This window comes from Hemiscyllium ocellatum, chromosome 1 (genome assembly GCF_020745735.1).
Source record: "Hemiscyllium ocellatum isolate sHemOce1 chromosome 1, sHemOce1.pat.X.cur, whole genome shotgun sequence".
NCBI lineage: Eukaryota > Metazoa > Chordata > Chondrichthyes > Orectolobiformes > Hemiscylliidae > Hemiscyllium > Hemiscyllium ocellatum.
This window is the reverse complement of record NC_083401.1, coordinates 108,502,948-108,529,543: the sequence shown is the minus strand read 5'-3', so window position 1 is coordinate 108,529,543 and position 26,596 is coordinate 108,502,948. Positions and strand designations below refer to the sequence as shown.

Below are 26,596 nucleotides of genomic sequence, written 5' to 3'. Positions count from 1 at the left end.
TTCAATAACACTCCCTAGGACCTTACCATTAAGTGTATATGTCCTGCTAAGATTTGCTTTCCCAAAACACAGCACCTCGCATTTATCTGAATAAAACTCCATCTGCCACTTCTCAGCCCATTGGCCCAACTGGTCCAGATCCATTGTAATCTGAGGTAATCCTCTTTGCTGTTCACTACACCTCCAATTTTGGTGTCATCTGTGAACTTACTAACTGTACCTCTTATGCTCACATGACAAAAAGTAGTGGACCCAGCACTGATCCTTGTGGCACTCCACTGGTCACAGGCCTCCAGTCTGAAAAACAACCCTCCACCACAATTCTCTGTCTTCTATGCCTGGATGAATGCTCTGAAGCAATAAGCAAAGCTTCCCCTGGACTGGATGTAGTATGTTGGGAAAGTTGGGAAAATCAGGTGGGAGGTATTGAGTGAGGCCCTTCTCAATACCAAGTTGAATAAAACATATTTCCAAAAGCCCTGAGTATCAAGACAAGTTTCTTGCTACTGAGTGGCAAGAAGCCCTATTAAGAGGGATTCATGTTCATTATTACTCAATCTCCCATTCTCCCACCCACCAGATAGAAGCTAAATGTTAAAAATTCCTACAACGCAAGTCAGAGTGGGAACTTGGTGACTCCAGCTGGCTGCCGGCTCCTGTGGACCTCAGACTGAACACTGGTCACTAGTATCATGCAGCCGCTATTGGCAGTGACTGCACACATTGTTTATCCATAAACATTTACATCAGACATGTCCCAGCCTCACTGCACCCTTCTGGCACATTGCCATTCTCTAACAAAGGTTGCTGTAAGGGTCCTCTGAGCGCTGGGGGAAGTAACCGTTCCAAGGATTGGACCAAACTATTTTTAAAGGCTCCTTCTTTACTCTCTGAGTTTACTTCAATGCTCAGCTTCTGTCTTATCTTGCCTTTTTTGCACTTTGTGGTCTTATTTAAAACTTACTGGCTCTCAGTACTTCTGCTTTGCTTCTGAAATATTGTGAGCAGTTTTGGACCCTGTATCTCAGGAAGGATGCATGGGTGATGGAGTGAGTCCAGAGGGGATTTACAAGAATTATTCCAGGGATGAAGAACTTTTCATTTGAAGATTAGTTGAGGACTCTGGATCTGTACTCAATGGAGTTCAGAAGAATGACAGGGGAATCTGATTAAAACTTACAGAATAGAATTCTGAGAGGCCTGGGTAGAGGGGATCTGGACAAGTTGTTCCCAATAGTAGGAGACACTGGGATCCAAGGGTACATCATCAGAGTGAAGGGATGACTCTTTAGAACTGAGATGAGGAGGAATTTCTTTAGCCAGATGGTGAATCTGTGGAACTCAATGCTACAAAAGGTTGTGGAGGCCGAGCCATTGAACGTACTTAAAACAGCTATCAGTGTGTTCTTACTTAGTCAGGGGATGAAAGGTTATGGGTAGAAGGCAGGAGAATGGGGTTGAGAAACATATCTGCCTTGATCAAATGGCAGAGCTGACTTGATGGGCTGAATGGCCTAATTCTGCTCCTATATATTATGGTCTTATTAGTCTTTGACTTTTGTGTAAACACAAAGCTGGTACCTTATCATGGTTGTTATTAGTCATCAGTTAAGGAGGTGGATATGTTTCTCTTTGGTACCTTGCTACATCAATCTTACACTTGGATAATGTGCCAACAGTTTCTGTGACAAACACACTGTGTTGTATATCAAACAAAGGGCCTGTCTCAATGTTTACGGGGAGTAATCCTAAGTCAAGTCAAAGGAGACCGGAGGTTGTCAAAGCCTGTTTTCTATATTAATCCAGGCACAGTCAGTCAGCCGCTCAGAGCAGTCATAGTTGGGATCCTCTCCTTGCAGGCAGTGAGGAGCTGAATATCAGGCACCCAACCCTGATGGCTCTTCCAGCCCTATTATGGATCATTGCTTCCTGGATTGAAAGAAAGGAAGGGATTAAGTGAGATAAAAGTGGGTGGGGGGGGGGGGTGGATTTTAATTGTCTAAAATATCCTACGGTGGACAGATTGTCCAAAGGTCCCCCTGATATCTTCTTCATGATTTGTATGTTGAACTAGGATTGGTAAATATTTGGAGGCACCTTCACCCTACAAGCAGGGATTTTATATTTTTCTTGAATCCGCACAAATGCCATACCAGAGTTAATCTCTTTTTGACTCCTGCAGAACATTTGGGCTCGATGGTGTCATGTACAATTGGCAATATGACTATTTCTGATCACACTCCAGTGTATCTAATGGTCAAGAGTAAAGATACTATGGTAGGTTCAAGGCACTGGTGATTGGGTCCTTTCATTCTTAAGGATAACAAGTTTACTGAATTCTTTAGATATTAATTCAGACTTGGACAGTAATCCATCCATTCTCCGGGAAACTACTAACGCCTATGCTAGCGGGTTAGTTATTTCCTATTCTGCAGAATGGTGAGCAGCAATGCTTGCTCGAGACACGTCTGAAGGCAGCTGAAAAGACAGACTTTGATAGATCCTCATTGTCTAAACCGCAGAGGATCAGAGTGCTTAGGTCCACACTGAACTCTATGCTCACACAAACAGCTAAACAGGAGCTTACATTTGAAAATCAAAGGCTGGTTGAGCATGGGGATAAGCCAGGCAAGTACTTAATGTTTCTTGGCAGGAAAAAAATGCTCCCCAAGCCATTACCTCGATCTGTGAAGATACTGGAAATTTAACCCCTAATTCTAAAAGGATTAATGCAGCATTTCAGAAATTTTACTCTGAACTATACCAATCTAAAAGTTTTGAGGATGGGCAGGTTAGGATTGAGTCTTTTTTAAAGAATTTGGACCACCTGGAAGTGATCTCTGAGCAAGAGTCTCTTCTTAATGCTGTGTTGTCAGTGCAAGAGGTGCAGGAGGCTGTGAGGCAACTTCAGAATGGAAAGACGTTTGGTCCTGATGGACCTCCTAGTGAGTTTTATAAGGAATTTAAAAATATATTGTCAGTTCAGATGGTTAGTATGTTTAACAATTCACATAGTCGTAGCCTCCTCCCGTCATCTTTATGAGAAGCAAACAGCTCGCTTATTCTTAAAAAAGGGAAGGTCCCAGAGGACAGTGCTTCCTATCGGCCCATCTCACTCCTGAATGTTGATTTCAAAATCTTATGTAAGACTCTTACACTAAGACTAAAAACTGTATTGCCCTCCAACTTTAAGGATGATCAGACGGGTTTTGTAAAAGATTGCAGATCGTTGAATAATGTCAGGAAGTTACTTAATATGATCCAAGTATGTTAACAACGATCGATACAGGAATTAATGATCTCTTTAGATGCTGAGAAGGCATATGACCGGGTTGAGTGGCCATATCTTTTTTACACTTTAAAGTGGTTTGGCTTGGCTGTGGCCTTTATCAGATGGGTAAAGTTTTTATATAGTGACCGTTTTGCCGTGGTCCTCACCAAAGGTGTGCAGTCAAGCAATTTTAATATTTTTAGGAGCAGTTGCTTTTCACATTGGTGATTGAACCGCTGGTGGAGGAAATATGTAGGGATCCCAATATTTTTGCTCCAGAAGTGGGGATAAAGTCACTTAAGATTGCATTGTATTCGGATGATGTTCTTGTCTTTTTATCAAACCCAACGGTTTTGGTGCCTCATCTGATATGATGCATTAATTCATTTGGTAGTTTTTTGAGTTACAAGATCAACTTTGCCCATGGTTGGTCTCCTGAAAATGCCTGGTCCTGAGGACAAATCTCTATTTCCCTTTAGATAGTTGCAGGAGGGCTTTCTCTATTTAGGTATATTCATTACTTCTGTCTTTAATCAGCTATTTAAAACCAAATTTGCCCATTTATTTGACAGAAATTAGGGAGGCGCTTCCGATCTCTTGGTTAGGTCAGATAACAGTCATTAAAATGAACGTTCTCCACTGCCTGAAGTATCCTTTGTGAATGCTTCCTCTGCTGTTTACTAAGCAAGCATTTAGAGACTGAATGGCCGGTTCATCTGATATCGCCAATGACCCATTATTAAACTGACTAAACTGCAGCTACCCCACAGACTGGGAGGAATGGACCTCCCAGATATCAAAAATTATGAATGAAACTCATTGCTATCTTACATGAGTGGGCGGCACGGTGGCACAGTGGTTAGCACTGCTGCCTCATTGTGCCTGAGACCCGGGTTCAATTCCCGACTCAGGCGACTGACTGTGTGGAGTTTGCACATTCTCCCCGTGTCTGCGTGGATTTCCTCCGGTTGCTCCGGTTTCCTCCCACAGTCCAAAGATGTGCAGGTCAGGTGAATTGGCCATGCTAAATTGCCCGTAGTGTTAGGTAAAGGGGCAAATGTAGGGGAATGGGTGGGTTGTACTTCGGCGGGTTGGTGTGAACTTGTTGGGCCGAAGGGCCTGTTTCCCCACTGTAAGTAATCTAATCTAATCCATGAATGACTGGGACAAAGGGGATCCTCACTCACTATGGTTGGACATCAAAGCACCTCAGGCAAGATGTCCCCTCACTAGCTTGTTGTTCTTGGACAAAATAAGGACAGTCAAGGAATATTGCCATCACCCAATAGTTATTAATACTGTTAAAGCATGGAGGGGAATGTGTCAGAGTGAGGGCAATATTGCCAAAACATTTTTTTTACACCCATAGTTGGTATGTCGGGTTTTCAGCTGGGGACGATGGATTCAGGATTTAAATTATGGGCAGCTAGGGGTGCGTCTTGCCTGGGTGACTTATTCGAGGGGTAATTCTGATGTCTTTTGACCAGTTGGCTTGGAAATACGTGTTGCTCAGTAGGGACCTCTTCCGATTTTTTCGAATTTCGAATTCCACACAAAAACAGACCACATTTGAAACTGACTCTTATCGATCTGACACGGAGAAGAGGGTGCTGAGTGCTGAGAGCACACTTTCTGTCAGCAATGTCTATTGGGAGAGGGTCACTCAGACAAGTCCGAATGGCTCTGTAAGGTATGGGAGAGGGAGCTGGAAGTTGAGATCTCTTCTGAAGTATGGGAGGATATTTGTGAAGATACAAAAAAGAGCTTGATATGCAACAGGACCCATGTCTTGCCACTGAAAATTCCCCACAGGGTCCACTTGGCTCCAGACCACCTTTCAAAATTTAATGTGGGAGTATCTCCAATGTGTCCGAAATCCAAAATGACTATGGGCATGCTCACACATTTTTGTGCAAGAAAGAACATTCTGTTAGGGTGCGTGTCTGAAAACCCCTCGGGTCTGTCAGGCTGGCGTAAGCTTATCATGGAACACATCCTTTGGACATTCTTACAAGTATGGTGCACCATAAAACTGAGAATTTTTATAAGATGTGGCAGTCCCTTCTTGGACACAGATTTCTCTGCCATACTAATAAGGGCCTTTATGTTGCCATGACAATTCTGTTTAATGAATCTGGTATCCGGACAGGAGGAACTACAAATACATGAATATGTATGAATTTATGCTCTCGATGGTCAAGGGCTATTACTTTGTTTCTTTGAGTTATATTATTATTATCACTATCATGAATTGTTAGTTGTTAGTTATTAGTCATGATTTATTTATTTATGTAATTAATGGGCTTCTTTTTGTTGTTTCAAATTGTTTTGTTCAGTATTTATTGTAATATCCAAAAAATGTTCTTTGTTTTCAATTTGAAAGAAAATGACACTCAGCTGATTTCTGGTAAGCTTCAGAACTCTTTGCCAATTTCAATTCAATTTATGAATACACTTGGAATTAAATCTTATTTTTTCTTGAATTTGAAAATCTTGAAACTGTGGGATTGTTGTTAAAATCACATCTGTTCACTAATATCTTTAAGTGATAATGTGGAGGTGCCAGTGTTGGGTTGGGATGGGCAAAGTTGAAAAATCACACAACTAAATCACACAACACCAGCTGTTCTGCAGCCAACTGATGAAGGAGCAGCACTCCGAAAGCTAGTGCTTCCAAATAAACTTATTGGACTATAACCTGGTGTTGTGTGATTTTTAACTTTGTCTGTCAGGAAGGGAAATCTGCCCTTGTGGGGTGATCTACTTTTGACTCCTAACTGTCCTCAGGAATAGCCCAGCAGTCCCCGTTCCCCAACCCCATCCACTCCCACCCCACCCCAACTGAGTTGTATCAAACTGCTACAATATAGTGAATTAAGGATAAAACAGACCACCTAACATCCAACTAGCTCCATAAATGATAAAAACAAGGTCCTCACTTTCACTGGAGTTCTTTTCATTGGAATGTAGCAAAGTGAACAGTGACTTCATTGAAATATATAAGAAAGTCTTCGTACTGTCAATATGGAAAGGATTGTTTCCTCTTGTAGATCAGCCCAGATCTAGGGGAACTGTTCTAAAATTACTCTTTTAGGACAGAGATGAGGAGCAATTGTCTTTTTTTCAAGAGGGTTTGGGACTTTAGAACTCTGCTTCTGAAGGTCATGAAGGTAGGGTCATTGAATATTTTTACGACAGAAGCAGATATAATCCTGTTAGGTGGGGGAATTTATCTGGGGGAGATAAGCAAGCTCAAATGACTGAATGGTCTACATCTGTTCTTATCCGATATATTCGTATGCTCTCACTGATACCTGGTAAGCTGGGAGAATCTCATAGAACAGTCAAGCAACAGCCTCATACTAGGAAAGTAGTGTTCCATTGACAGAACCAATCTACCAGAGGAAAAATGGATTATAGTCAAAACAGAATGCTCCTGAAAACCCTTAATGTTGGCACCAATTTTACAGATCCTAACCAAGTGGCGTATTTACAGGCAGAAAGGGTCACATCAAATAGAATGAGTGGCTAGACCACCATTTTCCTGTCTGTCCAAACTGCCCAATAGAATAGTGGATGGGTAAGGCAGGAACCTGCCCATCTTTAGACCCATTGAGACACTTAACAGGCCAACTAGTGGGTAGTTAAGAGTCTCATTACACCTTTGTCACTGTAATCTTGTGGTCAGGGGAGATGAAACAAAAGAAGCTTTCTCACATACTCGAGCTATAGGGCAGGAATGGAGAAAGGAGAACTAGTTTTTGGACTGCTCTGTGCTTCACACTACCACAAACACTAGATAGCTCTCACCCAAGATTATATACCTCTTCTTCACACCTCCCACACTATCCCAGTCTCCAGAGTCCACCTGCTCATCCCCTTCTCTCCATTCAGTGTTTTCTTCACATGATTGGTGGAGGTTATCATCTCAACACCAAAACATAATTGCAGGTGTTCCTTAGAATAGTGTCCCTGGTCCAAACTGTTAATGATTTTTCTGCTATCATAAGGTCATGATTCCATAATGTTAAGCACGATTTATGGTTCATGTCTACATTCAGTAAGATTTGGACAATATCCAGACTTGGCTTGATAAGTAGAAAGTAACAATGTTATCACACAATGATCATCTCCAAGATGAGATAATCTGTCCATCTTTCTTTGATATTCAATGGTAATAGCATTTTTGAAACCCCCACTGTCAACATCTTGCCTGATTGCCAGATACGAAGCTGGACTAGCCTAATAAATACTGCCACTATAACAGCAGGTCAGAGGCTGGGAATTCTGTCACAAGTAAATCACCTCTTGAATCTCCAAAAACTGTTCATCATTTGCGAGAATTGTGATTGAACACTCTCCACTTGTCTGGTAACTGTAATTCCAAACAACATTTAAGTTGCTCGACACCAAAGCAACCCACCTGTTTGGCATTCAATCCAGAAAGTCACTGAGACAATTTTGACAGCATCTTCCAAATGCCAGACCTATCCTGTCTGGAAAGATGGATGATTAACTCAAGTTATGAATAACATTGATCCTTATGGAATACCATTTTCTGTTTTCCTCCAACTTGAATTGCTGTTCAGTATATCTTTTCTCCACTGTCTTTTGGTTTTACCAATTTAATATTCATTCTCCTATGTGTCCCTTAACTTCACAGACTCTATCCTTTGTCATAGCATCCCATTGTATTATATGAATGATCTTTTGAATGTTAGATAAAAGAGAAAATGTGATAGAATTCATATTAAAAATATTTTCAGCTCATAAAAATGTGAAGTTATATCCATTATTTTGGACAACTTACATAGCTGGATAATAAGCTTTCCTTTCTGTTTGTTTTTAAGACTTTTTGCAGAAATGAATGGTAAAGATGATCCTCAAACTGCCTGTTATGTCACAGCACCTTTAATTGTAGTTCAGAAATTGTTATGCAGAATACTCAACAATAGGAGCCCAATGGTTGTAAATGATGGTGAAGAACTGGTTAGTAATGTGATCAGCATTGAGTGTACAGACTCCAAGATAACGATTCCATTTCCTGTCAAAATTGCTATGCCATTCAGTGCACGCTACCAGGGCAATTATCGTGAGATTATGGTAAAAGTGTTGGATGCCACTCCATATTCATGTTATATAAGTCCTATTTCCTCAGACAGAATCTACAGTGGACACAGTAAGGTTGGTAAACTGCACTCAGTACAAACATTTGCCAAGTATTCAGTAATTTTTCTATCTGACCACTCTCAAAATATCTCTAATCAACTCTGTATTTTCTTTAGGGATCGTGTGCAGAGATTAAGATATATAAACTTGGTATCTTTTCTGTTGTGTCCTGCTTAAGAAAAGAGACGTTTACCGTACCGAGAAAAGGTTTATCCTTAAAATTGAGCATGGATTCAAGAATTACACTGAATTATCTCCCTGGGTCATTCAGTACACCTGTGGTTGTTCAATCAAAGGTACAGAAGAAATAACAAGTTGGCTTTACTTCTCTCACTCCTCTCCCCTTTGTTCAGCTTCTCTCCTAATGGTAGTGGTATTTTTCTTTTCATCTTATGGGTAGCAATTCAGTGAAGCAAATCACCAGTTCTTCATAGAGCCTCTTTGATCTTCATAACAGTGATTTTAATGGAATGCTTCTAAGGCAGGTCTATAAAGCTTCAATACTCTGGTTTGTCAGATTGCCATGCAGGTGACAAGGACAAACATCTGCAACCATGGACAATGCTGTTGCAAAGCTTTATGGAAACTAGAAGTCTTAACTTACCTCTCCAACTCAAGGAGTCTATTCCATGTAATTCAGAATGAAAAGTATAAACAAATATAAACGGATTCCTGAAGAAGGGCTTATGCCCAAAACGTCGATTCTCCTGCTCCTCGGATGCTGCCTGGCCTGCTGTGTTTTTCCAGCATGACATTTTTCAACTCCATAAACAAATTAAGTCAAAACAGCTTTCAAAGCTAACTGAATCTACACAGAATAGGTTACCTTCAATAATGGGCAGTTAAGTTATGGTTTAATTTCCACATGCAACAGCCTGGATTCCTTAAACCTTATTTTGTAAGTGATGACCAAATACACTGCAGGCAAAAAAAATTTACAAATTATGCAGAACTTTCATTAATGACATTGGAGCGTAAACTTTAGTGGGATAGAAACCCGGGGTCCTCTTCCAGATGTTTGTTTATGTGTTTCCCGTGTTTGTTTGCAAACCACTGCCTATGTTAAGAAGAGAGAAAGAGCAAACTTGTGCAGAAATTACTGGAAACTGTAATTAGTTGAAAACTAGCCATGGATTCGCATATGTGAAAGTGCCTGACTGGTAAATTGGTGGGGACCCGTATCAGTGGAAATCTGGCTTAGTGGGGTCTTCTTTCTACAATTTGTTCTGTCCATTTCACACCATGTTAATTAGATAAAATCACTCAGAAATTATTCTTCACTCATACGCCCCTCCTCAAAACAAGGAGTTGAAAATGTGCCAGATTATTTACTTCTGCTCTGCCTATTTGTTGTTATAGGTTCAACCAATTGATTCAACGCTGTTGTCTGGACTAAAATCAAGACAAGATATATATCATCCTATAATCTCTACAAGTCCCCTTGTTCATATTAAACATCCATCAACTCTGCAGTTCCGAAAATCAATTATGGTCACTTTGCCCTGTCCACCAAACCCAGACAAGAAGAAATTAGGAGACGAGAAAGACAACGCTCGAGCAGCCACAGCCATGGTGCACAGAAGCAGCAGTCATCGGATTCGGTAAATTGAGAGATTATCTGCAATAGCCTGGCACTAACAGCTGTAAATGCTGTTCACACACTTAATTCCACAGCTGCAAAAGAGACCAAGGAAAATAGACAATAAAATTGCTTTTTCACATCTAAATAGCCTTAACAATTCCAAAATAATGTGCATTTTATTCTCTATTTTGTGTATTTAATTTGTTATTTGTCCAGCCATAGATTAAAGAGTGCACCTGTAAAAAGGCATGGAGAGGCAATCAACGAACCCTTAAAACTGCTGGGATTTAATTCCAAGACTGATGAATGGTTGATAATGGACAACGTAACCATGAAAGATATGCAAAATGGGTTAGTTGCATTTGAAATTGCAGAAAATCTAGACAGGTATGAAATTTATAATTTAATTGTGATCTTAAAATGTACCAACTTTTAAACAAGACAAATAAAAACACCATCTACTAGAAATGAGTAGCAGGTTAACCGAGAAGCAATATTTTGTGTGTCACCTTGAATCAGAGGATTCAGTGAAAATCCCATTTATTTATTTTTCTGGTTCAGATACTACTTAAAAAAGCATTGCATTTTTTGGTATTTCCTGATTTTCTTTTAGCTTTTGCTTCCTTGTGGTTTATCTTTTTAGGGCCAGTTAAGCCCTTCATGTGGAGGAATTTCATTTCTCAAAGGGTCATTAGTCTGTGGAATTCATTACCCAAGAGTGTGGTAGATGCTGGGACACTGAATAAATTTAAGGAGGAGATGGACAGCCTTTGCATTAGTGATAGATGAAAGGGTTATGGGGAGTAGGCAGGAAAGTGGCATTGAAGCCAACTTGAGATCAGCCATGATTGTATTAAATAGCAGAGCAAGCTCGAGGGGCTGAATTGCTTTCTCCTGCTCCTAGTTATTATCATCTTATGTTTAAACATTTTTTTGGAATCTCCCATAGTTATTTCTTTCTCTACTACCATCTCTGCATTACCATCTGTACTCATGAATTCTCAGCTATCTTAAACCAGCATGAAGAAGTTGAAGAGATACCCTGATAAAAACAAAACATTGTAGTCATTAAGAAATCCAGGGTAGGAAGGATAAAAATTACGAGAAGTTGAAGTAATCGAACAAGAAGCTTTTAAATGGTGCTGACTCTGAGTTTTGAAAGGGTGATTGCTGTAGATGACTGACTGAGTGATGAAAAGTGGTTTTTTTTGAGATTCCAGGAAGGAATGAGTTGTGCGATGAATCATAAGAGCTAGGTAACCAAATAGTCTCTCTTGTTGAAAAGTAACTGACATTTAGCCTTTGTAAGGGAATGACTGACGTGTACCCTCACACATTAATTTTAACAGACCAAAATTACAGGTAGAATCAGGTGATGTATAAAATGTCCACTCTAAGGCTAGAACAAGTATAAGCTACAGAGCTTATCCTTAGCCTGTAACTTACCTCAGTCTGATATAGATTGCAGAGCAGTAGGTTCATGCGATGCTTCTTAATAGTTTGAATGCAGTAGTCTGCTTTGTGAGCCTTTATAACCTCTGTCTGAAAATGATGAAAGCAGCAATAAAACGACATGACATTGCATTAGGGATAAAGCATTTGCTGCTGTAAAAGTAGTAACATTATCCTGTCTTGTAAATTTGAGCTAGTATTTTTTTTCCCCTTAAACAGATTTATAGTCCTTCGTTTATCATCTTCAGTGGATAATAGTTGCTTGATTCCTTTTATACATGAATTGGAAGAGGCAATCCGATTTACCATGGTTAATATTATTATGTACCACAAAAGGGAAAATTCCCACCACAATGTAGTCCAGATGGTGCCTTCCAGAGATTTACAATGGGAATTGGCGAAATTGCGTGAAGAGGGATACAGAGGTCCACCCGAGCCATCTGAAGAGCTCCCAATGAGAGAAGGCGAGCAGATTATACTCAAGTTTAGTGGCAACATTAAATCATTAGGTATGTTACCAGGAATTTGATTTTCATGTTTGCATTTTATCCCCCGAATCCATTATCACATGCTGGAAATAGTTTCAAAGATATGGCCAGCCCTTTAATTCTTCTCCCCCATTCTTGGTTTGTAATACCAGGCAGTGCTGCACACATGCTGTTTCACATTCACTGTGCCTTTGTCTTTCGAAGATAATTCCATATTTCTTCAGACAGTCAGGGTCTGACAGGATCGAATGAGGAAGTGTTGCATTACGTTTTCTGTTTTTCTTCTCTGTTGCACTTGGATACAGATCACCAGCTGCAAGGTCCCCTTCAAACCACTCGTCACCCTGACTTTGGAAATAAATTGCTAAGACTCCACTGTCGCTGGATCAAAATCCTGCAACTCCCTCCCTAACAGCATTGTGCATGTACCTACAACAAATGGTCTGCAGTGGTTCCAGAAAGCAGCTCACTTCTAACTTCACCAGGGCAATTAGGGAGAAACGATAAATGCTTGTTCAGTCAGTAAAGTCCAAATCCTTTAATGAAATTTTTAAGATACAGGACCCAAAAGATCTTATTGTATTGGGTGTCATGCAACAAATATACTTACAAATCCATCATTTGAGTACACTTTCTTGTCAATTTCCAAGGCAGATTGGGGAGATCGACTCAAATTCTGTTTTGGATATTAGGTGGGTAATTGACAGGTTAGTTACATAAGTTGGTCTTGCACTCAGGAGAGTTGAGAAGAATGAGACATATAAAGATTCTTAGTGGGCTTGAAAGAGTAAATGTTGAGAGGTTGATTCCTTTAGTGGGACAGACCACATCCAGAGGGAAGAATCACAGAATAAAGGAGTACACATTTAAAACAGAGATGAGGAGGAAGTGCTTCTCATATGACAGTGAATCTGTGGAATTCTTTATTGCAGACGGCTGTCAAGGCTGGATCATTAAGTATATTTAAGACTGTGATAGATATTTTTGATCAGCGAGTGAATCAGAAGTTATGGGGAAAAGGCAGGCAAGTGGAGCTGAGGAATATCCAATTGGCTATAATTTCATTGAATGGCAGGGTAGACTTGATGGGCTGAATTGTCTACTTCTGCTCCTACATCTTATGGTCTTATGTGAGTATAGAGGAAATGTCCCTCCGTAGGAATAGTTATGGCCGATACTGCAGCTTTTGGGACCAGTGAAAGGGGATATCAATAACTCTCCTGGAAGCAGTGGGCGAAACTGTCTCCGAACTGCTGTTGGATTTCTGACTGATTGAGGAGCCAATCCAAAAGTAGGAATGTCCTGGCAATGTCATTAACTTCCTCTCAGTTAGTAGCTTAGATACTCCAGTTTTTATCTGTCATTGCTCAAACAGAAAAAAATCTTCTCCTACTACAATCTGTTGGAGCTGATCCCACCATGTTGTTAAAGAGAGAGTTCCAGGATTTTGATCCAACAAGGGTAAAGAGTCGACAATTGATTTTTAGAGGATAATTTAGAGGGAAGCATGCAAGCTTTTCCATTGCTTACTGCTTCCATGAGGTAGAGTTTGTGAGCCTGGGAGAAGCTCTGAAAGGAGCCTGAGCATGGTTTCTCTGTGCACCTTGCAGAGGATTCACACTGTAACCATGTTGTGGTGGTGATGATTAAATAGATGAGGCTGGATATGGGTACCAATCTGCTTTGTTTTGATTGCAGAGCTTCTTGCATGATACTGGAACTGTAGCCATGCAGGCAAATGAAATACATTCCACTGCACCCCCGTGGGCATTGCAGATAGTAGGCAAGTTTTGATTAGATTAGATTCCCTACAGTATGAAAACAGGCCCTTCAGCCCAACAAGTCCACACCGACCCTCTGAAGAGTAACCCACCCAGACTCATTCCCCTACTCGACATGTATCCCTGACTAATGCACCTAACACTACGGGCAATTTAGCCTGGCCACTTCACCTGACCTGCATATCTTTGGATTGTGGGGGGAAACCAGAGCACGCGGAGAAAACCCACGCAGACCCAGGGAGAATATACAAACTCAAACAGACAGTTGCCCGAGGCAGGAATCGAACCTGGGTCCCTGGCACTGTGAGGCAGCAGTGCTAACAACTGAGCCACCATGCGGTATTAAATTAATGACCTACAGGATGTTGCCAGTAGGGAATTTGACAATTGCATTGACATTGATTATACAGTGGAAGTCATTGACTAGAACTTATCAGTGCAACCATTTATGTTCACTTATCAGCCCAGGTCTGAACGTCTCCCACATTTTGCGGCAGATTGGGATGAATTGCTTCAGCATCAAAGGACCTGCAAATGGAGTTCAACACTGTGCAACAATCAGTGAACGTTTCCCTTCTGACCTTAGGATGGAGGAAAGGTCACTGCTGGAACAGTGAAAGTTGTTGAGCCAAAGAAACTACCTTGAGGAACTCCTGCAGAAATTTCCTGAAACAGAAATGGTTGGTCTACACCAACTACAATCATCCTCCTGAGTAGTGTAGCTGTGTCCTCTGTCTTCCCGTTGGCTTCAGTTTTGCTTGGGTTCTTTGATACCACACTCAATCAAATGTGACCTGGATGTCAAGAAGAATCACTGTCACCTTACCTCTAGAGTTCAGTTGTATGGCCTCATACACATATGTCAAGGATGAGTAATCCTGGAGGAATCTAAACTGAGCCTTGATGAGACTGCTACCAATCTAAAAAACACATATAACTGTTTTTTTTTCTACCTTAATTTAGGTAATGATCAAGATATGACACAAGGCCATCCATTAATATTCCACTCCCAGCGGAGATCCAGGCTGGAACTTGATCTGACTGTAGTGGATGAGTTTGGCAATTACTGCTCTCCTCACTACAAGGGGATGGCAATATTTTACAAGGTAACTAAAGAAGATCTAGCCCAACAATTGGATGGGGGCTACCACATGGTGAATCAGCAGCACTACAATCCTGTATGCAAACTGGCATTAACATTGCCAAAGGTAAGGCACAAAAACTGAAGCATATGTTAATTGAACTGATTAATATTGGAGGAATCAGTGATCATTTTAGCTGTTGATAAAGTAAAAAAATGTTTTCACCAAAGCCAGCTAGGCAGATGGGAAAATTACCATTATTTGTAATTATGTCAGAATAAGGAACTTGGCAAATTTTAACTATTCCTTTGTTCATCATTTTTTCCCATCTCCTTTATTATTTTGTTCCTTTTTTTTCTACAATTTAGTTCTTCTTTCTGAACATTATGTTTAAAGAAGCTGCATGCACAGTGCTATCCACCACTTATGTCTTGGCAGATATTGTTTTTGCAAGTACATTTCAAAAACTCTTGCTTTGGACAGTTACATGTTTCCATATCATCATGGAGTCATCAAGTCATACAGTACGGAAACAAACCCTTCAATTTAATTTGTCTGCGCTGACCAGACATCCCCAAGTGACCTGGTCCCATTTGCCAGCATTTGTCCCATATCCCCCCACACCCTTCCTATTCATTTACCAATCCAGATGCCTTTTTAAATGTTGTAATTGTACCAGCCTCCACCACTTTCTCTGGCAGCTCATTCCAGACACGCACCATCTGCATGAAAAACCTATCCCTCAGGTCCTTCTTAAATATTCCCCCTCTCATCTTTAAACCTGTGGCCTCTAGTTTGGGACTCCCTACCCTAGGAAAAAGAGCTGGATTATTCACCCCATCCACATACCTCATGATTTTATAAATTTCTGTAAGGTCACCCCTCAGACTCTGATGCTTCAGGGTAAAAATCCCCAGCCTATTCAGCCTTTCCTTAATTCAGACCCTCCAGTCCCAGCAATACCTTTGTAAATCTTGTCTGAACCCTTTCAAGTTTCATAACATCCTTCCTATAGAAGGGTGACTAGATTTGGACACAGTATTCTAAGAGTGGCCTGACCAATGTCCCGTACAGCCACAACATGATGTCTCAACTGCTATACTCAACGAACTGACCAATAAAGGCAAGTATGCCAAAGCACATAGGAAAATTATTCTAGAAAAATACATTTTGATTTTCATTCATCAGTGTTTGCTAGTATTCTGCAAAAGGATCCGAAATTTTCAGGTTTGATCTAAGTGCTGGACTATATTAATTGATGGGATAAAATCAATGACTGCAGATGCTGGAAACCAGATTCTGGATCAGTGGTGCTGGAAGAGCACAGCAGTTCAGGCAGCATCCAACGAGCAGCGAAATCGATGTTTCGGGCAAAAGCCCTTCATCAGGAATAAAGGCAGTGAGCTGGAAGCATGGAGAGATAAGCTAGAGGAAGTTGGGGGTGGGGAGAGAGTAGCATAGAGTACAATGGGTGAGTGGGGGAGGAGATGAAGGTGATAGGACAGGGAGGAAAGTGTGAAGTGGATAGGTGGAAAAGGAGCTAGGCAGGTCGGACAAGTCCGGACAAGTCATGTGGACAGTGCTGAACTGGAAGTTTGAAACTAGGATGAGGTGGGGGAAGGGGAAATGAGGAAGCTGTTGAAGTCCACATTGATGCCCTCGGGTTGAAGTGTTCCGAGGTGGAAGATGAGGCGTTCTTCCTCCAGGCGTCTGGTGGTGAGGGAGCGGCAGTGAAGGAGGCCCAGGACCTCCATGTCCTCGGCAGAGTGGGAGGGGGAGTTGAAATGTTGGGCCACGGGGCGGTGTGGTTGATTGATATGGGTGTCTCGGAGATGTTCCCTAAAGCGCTCTGCTAGGAGGCGCCCAGTCTCCCCAATGTAGAGGAGACGGCATCGGGAGCAACGGATGCAATAAATGATATTAGTGGATGTGCAGGTAAAACTTTGATGGATGTGGAAGGCTCCTTTGGGGCCTTGGATAGAGGTGAGGGAGGAGGTGTGGGCACAGGTTTTACAGTTCCTGCAGTGGCAGGGGAAAGTGCCAGGATGGGAGGGTGGGTTGTAGAGGGGCGTGGACCTGACCAGGTAGTCACGGAGGGAACGGTCTTTGCGGAAGGCAGAAAGGGGTGGGGAGGGAAATATATCCCTGGTGGTGGGGTCTTTTTGGAGGTGGCGGAAATGTTGGCGGATGATTTGGTTTATGCGAAGGTTGGTAGGGTGGAAGGTGAGCATCAGGGGCGTTCTGTCCTTGTTACGGTTGGAGGGGTGCGGTCTGAGGGCGAAGGTGCGGGATGTGGACGAGATGCGTTGGAGGGCATCTTTAACCACGTGGGAAGGGAAATTGCGGTCTCTAAAGAAGGAGGCCATCTGCTGTGTTCTATGGTGGAACTGGTCCTCCTGGGAGCAGATATGGCGGAGGCGGAGGAATTGGGAATACGGGATGGCATTTTTGCAAGAGATAGGGTGGGAAGAGGTGTAATCCAGGTAGCTGTGGGAGTCAGTGGGTTTGTAAAAAATGTCAGGTTAATTGATGCCAGTTATGAGAGCAGAGGCTTGCTACAACCCAAAGGAAGATAACTGCAAGGTTTCTGTTCCTGATTGAGTGAGATAGGTAATTACAAATCACAAGCAGAATTAGGCTTTGTGGATTCTCCAACCTGTTTCACCATTCAGTCAAAACATGACTGATCTGTTTGTGTCTTAAATTCCAGATTCCCATCTACTCCCAATCATATTTGATTCCCAGGCCCAACAAAAATCAACCTTCCCCTGGCTTAAAAGTATTCATTGACCCCATTTCCACTGCCTTCTGAAACAAGTCGTTCCAAAGTCACACAATACTCTGCACAAAGGAACTTTCCTCATTTCTGACCTAAAAGCGCAACCTCTAATTTTAAAACAAGCCTCCTGGTTTAGACTCATCCACAACAGGATATATCATTCTGACTTGCATTTTTGTTAAGACCATTCGGGATCATACCCACTTCAATCAAATCATTCTGTAGTCTTCTAAACTCCATTGGAAACAAGCCCAGTCTGTCTGACCTTTCCTCATCAGGTCATTTGCTCATTTCAATTATTAATTTGCTGAACCTCCTCTGAACTGCTTCCACTGCATTTATATCCTTCTGTACATAAGGAGGCCAAAACTGTATGCAGTATTCAAGACGTGATCTCAGGAATGATCTGTGTCAATGAAGCATAACGTTCTTACTTTTATGTTGAAGTCCTCTTATAATTAAGAATAGCATTCCATTAGCTGTATTAATTACTTGTACCTGCACAGTAAATTTTTTTGTGGACTTATAGATGGGAACACCTAGGTCCCTCTATAATCAGGAATGTTGCAGTTTGATTTAAGTAGTGTACGGGAATGGAGTGTCAGGAGTAGGCCAATCCTCTCTATCAAGCCTGCCCCATCACTCAAGATTATGGCTGATCATTTTCTTAATGTCATTGCCCTCCACAAACCTATCGATTTCTATCTTGAATCTGCTCAATGATCCAGTTTCCACAGCTTTGTTGGGAAAGAGAATTCCAAAGATCCATTACCCTCTCTGATGAAATTCCTCCTCAATTCAATGATTATGCTCCCTGGTTCTAGAGTCACCAACCAGGAGAAACATCAGATCTATATCCCCCCTGTCAATTCCTGGGAAGTTTTGTAAAATTTAAATGAGACTTCCTCTCATTCTTTGAAATTCAAGAGCATACAGGCTCAGTTTTCCTCGATCTCTCCTTGTAAAACAATCCTGTCATCCCAGGGATTAAGCTGGTGAACCTCAATTGTACTTTCTCTATGGCAAGCATATCCTTCCTTAGATAAGGAGACCAAAACTGCACACAATACTCTTGGTGAAGTCTCACCAAAGCTCTATACAACTGAAATAAGACAAATTTACTTGTATACTCAAATATCCTTTGACAAATGGGGCTGCATGGTCGGTACGACACCATCCTTGGACAACTGTTTTTGTGGAGTTTGCACTTTCTCCCCATGTCTGTAAGGATTTCCCCAGGTTTAGCCTACTATGCCCAGGTGTTTGAAGTGCTCACCCAGATACTTCTTAAATGCTGTGAGAGTATCTGCGTCCACCACCCTCTCATGCAGCACATTCCATTTGTCTACCATCCTTTGGGTGACTTTTGTTTTCTCTCAGATCTTTAAATCACTTGCTTCTCACTTTAACCTTGTGTTTAAGACCACAGGGTATGTCTGTCTTGCAGGAAGACATTCTCATGATCTATTTTGAGGATATTTATTATACTTTTGTATACCTCAATCTGACCCCCTCAGCCTACGTAATGCTAAAGAAAACAAACCCAGCCTATCCAGCTCCTTCTCATAATTAAGACTTTTTAAAATCTCAGGCAACATTCATCTCCATCTAGATTGTAGGTAGATTTTATATTTTCCCTAATATGAATATTATGCAAACAGATCTGCATTTGTTACTGTCCCTCTATATCTGTTCTTAAATAGTGGGATGATATAATATTCAACCATTAGGAACTTTTCCAGAATCTTAAAAATAATGAAAGATCCTTACCAATGCATCCACCATGTCTATTGCTACTTCCTTCGACAGTCTTCAATAAAGCTTATCTGGTCCGGAAGGTTTTTATCATCCCACAATGCAGCTGATGTTTCAAGAACTACCTCTTTACTAATACTAATCTTTTTATTGCTTCAACTACATAAGTCTCTTAGTCACTCAGTGTTTCTGGGAAACATTCTGTGTCTTCTTATGTAAAGCTGGTTGCAAAGTAAATACTTTGTTTCTCTGCCATTCCTATGGTTCCTCATTGTAAATTATCATGTGCCCACCAGTTATGGGTCTACATTTGATCTTGTTAATCTTTTCTCCTTTTTGTATAATCAGTAGAAACTTTGTCAGTCTATCTCAATGTACTTTGCTAGCTTGCAGTCAGTTTCTCTTTGTCCTTTCCTCACTAGTTTCTAGACTCTCCTTTGCTGGTTTATAAATGCTCCTAATCCTCTGATTTGCCAATATTTTTGGTGTTCTTATCAACCACTTCTTGTTATCTACTGTAAACTTCTTTATGCTTTCTGCCAAAGTGAACAATCCATACCATACACCATCTGCCAACTCATTCACTCTAAGTATATGCATCCACAACATCCTTATGCCTTCTTCACAACATAGTTTTACACCTAGCATTCTGGAAAATATCTGCTGGCAAAGGTACTCATAGTGCAGGAGCGGGTTCGAACTTAGTTACTCCTGAGATGTATGTGTGAGGCTAACAAGACCAACATTTATTGCTCCTCCCCAGTTCCCCTTGAGAAGATAGTGATGAGCTGGCTTCTATTTGGAATTCTAATGGAGAGAACCATTCAAAACTATATCCTTCTTGACTTCTTCCAAATATCTCAAACAAGAACACATGTAACGAAAGATATCAAAATAAGAAGAGAAAGAAAAGAAGAAAAAAGAAATGAAAGAAAAGAAACAGCTTACATTAAAATAACGTCTCTTGAGGCCTCAAGTGACTCCAAAGCATTCCCACTAGATATGTTATTTTTTTAAGTTCCGTAACCATTGTAATGCTGGAGATGCAGCATTCACAACAGGAAAATTGCTTTACAAAGTTAATTTCTGTGCCAATTTAATTTTACTCACTCTGTTTTGTCATCTGTTCTGGGTTTTTTTTTCGCATTATGTTCTGTTTTTATTGTAGAGAGAAAAACGTCTTAATCATTCCACCAGTGTGAACCAAATGTCTTCACCAGGTAAGGAAAAGAATGGAATTCTTGGCTGGAGATGTCCTCAGAGCTAGCTCCCATTTGGTTGGTACTATAGGAGCAGCTCTAAGGCCAATGTAACAACAGTCCATGTGTCTGAGGACAGTAAATGTTCAACACTTGGTTTCAAGATCCTGTTGCATCCTAAAAAAAATGGTCATGAGAAATAAAGGTAGAGAATTGTGTTTCTGTCAATTATTAATAAGCATTTCAAGTTAAAACATTTCTATAAAATCTATTAGGTTGGAAGGTCTGTGGTGGTAATCCAGATGCTTTTCTTCTCCCTATTGAACAATTTAAATCACTCCATAAATTTTTAAGACCATTGCCAGAACTCTTGTATTTTTTTTGTTCTCATCATGTCATTTTCCCAAATAAACTCATTCCATAGTCCTCTAATATGAAATATATTTTAATTTCTGAAACTAATTGATGAAGGTCACATCACCGATGTTTAACTCAACCGTAGAACTGGTCTTTCATTACAGAGAGGGGACTGCTGGTGGTTTAACCTAAGGGTCAGCACACTTCAGACAAGGTTTGAGAAGGTGGGACCTCAGCTGGTGTGAAAGTTCAAGCTACATTGGTGGCATTACTCTGCTTAGTGGGCCCATTGTACTAATGTATTTGTGCAGTAATGTAGTGTCAATGCTTCTGGATCGAATAGACACATTGAGATGTACAGAAACAGACCCTTCGATCCAACTTGCCCATGTCGACCAGATATCCCAACTGAATCGAGTCCCATTTGCCAGCACTTGGCCCATATCTCTCTAAACCCTTCCTAATCATATATTCATCCAGATGCCTTTTAAATGTTGCAATTGTACCAGCCTCCACCACTTCCTCTGGCAGCGCATTCCCTACACGTACCACCCTCTATGTGAAAAAGTTGCCCCATTAGGTCTCTTTTATATCTTTCTCCTCTCACCCTAAACCTATGCCCTCAAGTTCTGGATTCCCCCACCCCAGGGATAAGACCTTATCTATTTATCCTATCCATGCCTCTCATGATTTTATAAACCTCTATAAGGTCACCCCTCAGCCTCCAATGCTCCAGGGAAAACAGCCCTAGCCTATTCAACCTCTCCCTGTAGCTCAGATCCTCCAACCCTGGCAACATCCTTGTAAATCTTTTCTGAACCCTTTCAATTTTCACAACATCCTTCCGATAGGAGGAAGACTAGAATTGCATGCAATATTCCAAAAGTGGCCTAATCAATGTCCTGTACTGCTGCATTCCAGGTTTATTTGTAGTTTAAAAACTTAATTTAACTTAAAAGCTGCTTAAATAATTTAAAAACTTCAATCACATCTTCCTCTTAACCTTTGAATTGGGCATAGCAAACAATTGGTTGTCAAAAAAAACAGTGAAGGACTACAATGTTGTCCATTCCAGCAAACAGCCTCATCCCACAAACCAACAATAAAAACAAAATCCTGACGATTAATTGGTGCCTGAACTCTTTAACCTACAGAATCCACATCTGGGAATCTGCTTTACTGGCTGGCGTCAGAGCTTTCTGAAGAAGATGCCATGATGCTTGTGACCTCCCTACGAATTCGGCGCAGCGCCATTCAACTTGTCAAGTTGAACAATCCGGATGATTTAACAGATCAGATTTTCAAAATGCTCAACATGTGGAAAAAGCTTCTGCCAACATCCATAAATAAAGTACAGATCCTTTCCCGCCATTTGAAAAGGTGTGGCAGGGAAGATTTGGCCGAAGAGTTATGGTCCAAACAGGATTCTGAGGAGAAATGAAAGCATTATAAGGTATACCTTTTTGTTGTACCCTCCTAATATGAAATCACGGCTGTCAGGGCCACATATAAGTAACAATGTGCCTCCATACCCCATCATTCCCTCTCTGTTAAAACAAATGGATGGTAAATGCTGGAAGGATGGTCCTGATGACCAGGAAGGCTCGAACCAGGGGTCACAAATCATTAGGAATATCCCTCCAGTATTCACCCTATCTACTCCTGTCAGAATTTTATAGGTTTTCATGAGATTTTCCCTCTTTCTTTGAAACTGCAGTAAATATGATCATAATGGATCCAATCCCTTTGCATACGTTAATGTTGCCAACCCATGAATCTGTCTGTGAGTGGACCTATTCACAGCATCCTTGCCTTACCTTGCCTTTTCACACTTTCCCCCTCAGCCAGCGTTACCAGTCTGCCTGTATTGCTGTACTACCCTGCCTATTTGGCACAGAAAGAAAGCCAGGAAATTTGTCGTTTTTGTTAGCAGTCTTCTGTCAAGTCAAGGGAGGTGGCTTTGCTCAGAGGGACCCAGCAATATCAGTCAAAGGCAGCCTCTGATACCAGTCCAGGGGCTGGGATGGAGGGCGGTCTACACTCAAGAGCACCCTGTCTTCAAGGGCGTGGGCAGTGTATGACCACACTTAGCATGGCACGTCATTTGCCAGGAGCTATTAGGGAAAGGTGGGCATGTGTCGATCCACATGGAGACCTTGGGAGGTGGGAGGTCTGTGGGGTGCAGGAAAAGGGCTACCATAAAGTCAAATTGGATGCCCATGGTTCACTGACATATAGAGTTGGAATCTGCAAGCAACTGGCTGAGGAGCACACACTATTACTTACCAGGGTGGAGGGCTGGCCACTTTTGGAGTCTCCTAAGTTGTGACTTCTGAGGGGCCTTCTTGTGGTTCCTCTACATCTTGGGGCCTCCTGACATTGCTCTGTCACTTTTGAGGAAGGGGCGCTTAGAGTGCTCCCTGAGTTCCCAATTCCCCCCATTATCATTCCTTCAATCCTGTGGACCAAAAGCTGCATAGAGTGAGTGCACGTATTCAGTAGACCCTCTTGGTGCTGAGGTAGAATAATGACTGCAGATGCTGGAAACTAGATTTTGGATTAATGGTGCTGGAAGAGCACAGCAGTTCAGGCAGAATCTGAGGAGCTGGACCTGGCTCTCCAAGGCATCTGCCAACCTGTCCATGGATGCAGAGTGAAGGTCACATGCCTCACTGCACTGCTGCCCTTCTGGGTAATTGCCGTCAAATGCACGCGCGTGTGTGAATGAAACACTTGCAAAAGAAGACTAAAACCACTCCTGTGACTCCCTCTCCCATCTACAGAATAAGTCACACTCTTCATTCAACTGTAATCTTCACATTAACACACTGTCAGTGTCAATCTTAGTGGTACATACTGACACTGATAGTCTTCCCATGCAAGAGTCAGGATTTTCTCCTCATGTTGGGTGAGGGGTTTGATGTCACCCATCCACCCGTGCAGGCTCTTTCCACCCTGTTATGGGCTGTCTTGGTATGAGAGAAAGGAAGGAATTGAGTGAGATGAAAGTGGCTGACATAGCCGTTAGTCCTGATGTAGATGATGGAAAGGTTCTGAGGCATCCTGAGATACTGGGAGGGAGCACCAAGACCATTCACATTTTGTTATGTAGGAGGAGGTTGGAGGAAGATGAGCAAGCAGGCAATAGTGAGAGAGGTAGACCATGTTGTGAGGTAGGTGCAGTAGTAGAGATGGAGTGAAGGTGAGGAAGCAGAGAGAAGAGTATGCTCAGAGTCCATTCCTCCACAGTGAAGGGGCCACTGACCCTGATGGCAGCCTGCAGTTAGGCTCCACGGTCTGGTATCATGGCCTCCTGCAGTGGTCTTCCAGGAAGAGGACCCTCTTGACCAGGCCCACCTGGTGCCTGTTAGCGAATCATAATGCCATCTTCCCTTTTCTGACATCTTTTAAGATCATCTTTGACTGATTGAAGCAACTTCAGAATTCCAGTGCTTGTCTGGGTGGGGAGTTAACTTTTTTAAAAAGCAGGGCTACAAGGAATGCTGGTATTTCACGAGATCTGTTGAGGGCAAATTGTTCCAGGAATTGTCCATGATAAGATGGAGCCAGGGGTGGGATAAGCCCATCTAGGTTTGGGATTGTTTGGTCTCCCATGAATATGTTTCACGATTCCATGATCTTCTTCTGATCTTTAATTACAGCTAGATCTTTACACGCATTCTCTTCTCATGCAGTTCCCATTTCTTCCAGATTTCTCTACCTCCTCAAGTGGCTTTAGCAGCAAGATTGCATAATCATCGCGTATGCATTTAATGTTAACTCCATTGCACTTAGAAAGATGAAGTGTAACATACCACATGCTTGCACTTCCTCAGTGATGATCATGCATTGATAAGCGAGTTTGGTGAGAAAACTCACAAGACCTCGTGCTAGAATTCCCTCCAAAAACACATGACACAACTCTGACTTAGCCAAAAACAAATGCAAGGTTCAGCCCATTGTTCTAGAAATGTTCCTTTTACGTTTCTACCACAGTGCACCATAGGGCACGCTCAATGTGGATGCACTTGATGTGTCAGTTTAGAATAATAACAGTGTATCTGTTGAACGTTTGAAGTGAAAGTAGAAAATACAGACTAGTTCTGACAGGATCTCTACAGAGAGAAACAAAATTATCAATCTGCACTCTGCCAGAGATTTGCAGAGAGATTGGAGGCTACCATAAGGTAGCCAGGAAAATAGACAGGACTCACATGAGGACATCTGCACAGCACGTTAATGCACTGAGGATGCTTGCCAGCGATGGGTCAGGAAGCGGATTAACTATGACCAGTGTGAAGGCAGACCACCCTTTAAGGTCTTCCATTTTGCCACCATGTGTTGGCATCCCTGCCCTTGCCATGTACAGACACCATGTGCTCAATCAGATCAAACCTTTTTCCTGTCTCCATTTTTAAAATCCAGGTTCCAGAGGGTTATTTCTGGAAAATGCATAATAATTGACAGACTGCCCTTTTACAAAGATAAAAAAAATCACAGAATAGTGTTGAAATTTTATTTCAACAAGATATTTCTCAATGATGCATCAACAAATGCAGACACTATTTTATGATGGGACCAGGAGAGTGCCAGTTGATCAAATATTCCGGTTGGTCGAGAGGTCCACAGAATCAATGTAAGAACACACACTAAGTAATAGAAATGTAACACAGTTGGCATACACATTACAGTGTAAATAAGTTAAATAATAATGCAACTTTAATAAAATTTACTGGCTGAGAGCCTTCTCACTCACACCCTCAACTGATTACTTGGACATTGCAGAGACCGTGATAATAGAAGAAACTTCCGGTATTTCAGGCATATAATTTTTGCCGGTTTATCAAGAGCTCCGGTTCATAAAGTGCTGGTTTACGAAGTAAATTATGTTGTTTATGTCTCACATGAGTTCTAGAATTCCCATTACCTGATATGTATTTTCTGTTTAATGTGTTAATCTGTATCACTTTATATTGCTTGAAAATACAGTTCTGTTCCTCCCTTAATATTAAATTTGCTTTTATTTCTTTTTTCACTGAGGGGAGGGCACTTTGCATCTTAGCTTACTTGTGCTATAAGTTTTGAACATAACTGCTTCAGACACAATAAGAAGGGGAGACCCATAGCACTCGAATGAGAATGTAGCAAAATGTCCAGAACCAACAAATGAGGACTATACTTAAAAGCATGCCATGTGGTAGGTTACTTACACATGGTAGAAAGAAATTGAGGCAATATTTAATAAAATCTTAAGGACACTCTCTCTGAATACAATTTTTTGTAAATGCAAAAGTCTTGTCAATAGTCAGGCAATAAGCCTGTAATTTTCTTCTAACGTACCACTGGCATGCAGATGAGGTAGAAACTCCAAAGACACAAGCAATTTGAGATGGTTTTAACCCCAGAATGGGAACAGTACACTCAAACACACTAAGAGCTCGTGGAGAAAGTGAGCACTGCAGATGCTGGAGATCAAAATCGAGAGAGTGGTGCTGGAAAAACACAGCAGGTCAGGCAGCATCCGAGGAGCAGGAGAATCGATGTTTCGGGCAAAAGCCTTTCATCAGGAATGAATGAAGAACTCTGTCAATTATAAAAAATATGATCAAAATTAACATTTTTATATTTTTGTTTTCTTTGTTTGCATTTCTGCCATCATTTGTTTCGGTTGAATTTAGGTC

At 41.4% G+C, this 26,596-nt stretch overlaps 1 protein-coding gene across 1 annotated transcript in view; it reads left to right on the top strand.

The window, feature by feature from the left end:
- dthd1 (death domain containing 1) overlaps positions 1–22,356 on the top strand; it is a 32,262-nt gene extending 9,906 nt beyond the window's left edge. The window contains exons 3-11 of the mRNA XM_060825761.1: positions 8,122–8,455; positions 8,557–8,736; positions 9,800–10,041; positions 10,245–10,409; positions 11,694–11,983; positions 14,707–14,951; positions 16,512–16,533; positions 21,425–21,460; positions 22,070–22,356. Of these exons, the coding sequence (XP_060681744.1) occupies positions 8,122–8,455; positions 8,557–8,736; positions 9,800–10,041; positions 10,245–10,409; positions 11,694–11,983; positions 14,707–14,951; positions 16,512–16,533; positions 21,425–21,460; positions 22,070–22,356 (1,801 nt within the window). The remainder of the gene's footprint in view (positions 1–8,121; positions 8,456–8,556; positions 8,737–9,799; positions 10,042–10,244; positions 10,410–11,693; positions 11,984–14,706; positions 14,952–16,511; positions 16,534–21,424; positions 21,461–22,069) is intronic.
- Positions 22,357–26,596: the final 4,240 nt, after the last annotated feature.